Source organism: Austrofundulus limnaeus, unplaced genomic scaffold (assembly GCF_001266775.1).
Source record: "Austrofundulus limnaeus strain Quisiro unplaced genomic scaffold, Austrofundulus_limnaeus-1.0 Scaffold280, whole genome shotgun sequence".
Classification (NCBI taxonomy): domain Eukaryota; kingdom Metazoa; phylum Chordata; class Actinopteri; order Cyprinodontiformes; family Rivulidae; genus Austrofundulus; species Austrofundulus limnaeus.
In genome coordinates, this window is record NW_013952682.1 from 24,809 (window position 1) to 26,667 (window position 1,859).

Here is a 1,859-nt window from a genome sequence, read left to right on the forward strand (position 1 = left end):
CGTGGAGACAGCAGAGAGGACAGAGGGACGTGGAGACAGCAGGGGGACGTGGAGACAGCAGAGAGGACAGAGGGACGTGGAGACAGCAGGGGGACGTGGAGACAGCAGAGAGGACAGAGGGACGTGGAGACAGCAGAGAGGACAGAGGGACGTGGAGACAGCAGAGAGGACAGAGGGACGTGGAGACAGCAGGGGACGTGGAGACAGCGGGGGGACGTGGAGACTTCACAGAGAGGACAGAAGAAAGGCTGCTGATTGACAGAACTCTTCACTTGGCCGTCATCATCTGTACGAACTCTGGAACAAACAGAACCTTGAGTCAGGACAGGAAGCTGGGTCTGAACACAGGTCCAACAGAACCAACAGAACCAACAGAACCAACCTTCATAGTTGACCTGTCCGTCTCCATCGATGTCTGCCTCTCGGATCATCTCGTCCACCTCTTCATCCGTCAGCTTCTCTCCCAGGTTGGTCATGACGTGACGCAGCTCAGCCGCGCTGATGTAACCGTTCCCATCCTGAAAGCAGCTGGTGGTCAGTCCAGACCAGACCAGTCCGGTCCAGTCCAGACCAGTCCGGTCCAGTCCGGTCCCAGCTCACACTGGTACTGCTCAGAGGACACGGCTCCACTCACCTTATCAAAGACTCTGAAGGCTTCTCTGATCTCCTCCTCACTGTCCGTGTCCTTCATCTTCCTGGCCATCATGGTCAGGAACTCTGGGAAGTCTATTGTTCCGTTTCCTGCAGAGAAACCAGCAGGTCACCTTCAGAGGACAGGAGGAGGACAGGTGGAGGAGGACAGGTGGAGGAGGACAGGTGGAGGAGGACAGGTGCTCACCATCAGCGTCCACCTCGTTGATCATGTCCTGTAGCTCCGCCTCCGTGGGGTTCTGACCCAGGGAGCGCATCACTGTGCCCAGCTCCTTGGTGGTGATGGTTCCGTCTCCATCTTTGTCGAACAGGGAGAAGGCCTCCTTAAACTCTGGAGGAGAGAAGAACAAGATGAGCTGCTTCATGAACAAACACCATCTTACCTGTGGCAGATGTTTGAAGATGATGCTGACAGATGAGCCAATGGCTAGTCAGAACAGAAAGCCTGAGGTTCCAGGTTAAAGATGTAAAAGTCCTGCAGGAAACCTTCAGACTTCCTGTTGGGAGTGTACTCAGGCTGCACAACAAATGCTACAGCTAGCTGCTGCTGCTGCTTGTTCCTGATATTAAACTGAGCCATGAGGGTCTACTGCATCACACTGACCTGTGTTCAGACCAGCCATGAGCTCATCAGTCCTGTCACAATCATCTTCAGACATCTAGCACAGGTAAGATACTGACTTCATAACTACAGGTAAGTCTGTAGAAATCAGACGGTCAACAAACTGTCCTGAGGAGCTGCTGCTCCACTCAGCCCAGTCTGATGACCTGCAGGAGCCCTGAGGAACACCTAACAAGGTCAAAGTGTAACTCCACAGGACAGGTGAGGCCTGAAGGTCTGATGTCTTACCTGCAATCTGCTCCTCTGTCAGCTGATCAGCCTGCACACACACACACACACACACACACACACACACACACTTTAGTTCAAACAACTACACACAATCCATCTGCTTCTAACTTCTTTATTCTGTAAACAACAACAACAACACTGAACCAGTTCACTGCAGCCTTTCATACTTATATACAAATACTTATATACAAATACTTATATACAAATACTTATATACAAATACTTATATACAAATACAGGAAGAACTGTGAAATGACAGCTGTGAGCCTTCATTAACCCTGTGGGAAGTACTGACCCAAACTCTTTAGACCAGCTAGAAAACAAGCTAACAGGTTAGCCTAGCTAAAGGTACACC

At 50.9% G+C, this 1,859-nt stretch overlaps 1 protein-coding gene across 1 annotated transcript; it reads right to left on the reverse strand.

Moving 5' to 3' along the window:
- Window positions 1–254: 254 nt before the first annotated feature.
- calm2a (calmodulin 2a (phosphorylase kinase, delta)) lies at window positions 255–1,551 on the reverse strand. Its single transcript, XM_014021148.1, has 5 exons — window positions 1,502–1,551; window positions 839–982; window positions 635–741; window positions 383–518; window positions 255–297 (listed from the first exon to the last, which is right to left on the reverse strand). Exons 2-5 carry the CDS (start codon window positions 906–908, stop codon window positions 269–271), a joined length of 342 nt encoding a protein of 113 aa, XP_013876602.1. The 5' UTR covers window positions 909–982; window positions 1,502–1,551; the 3' UTR covers window positions 255–268.
- Between the last annotated feature and the right edge of the window lie 308 nt (window positions 1,552–1,859).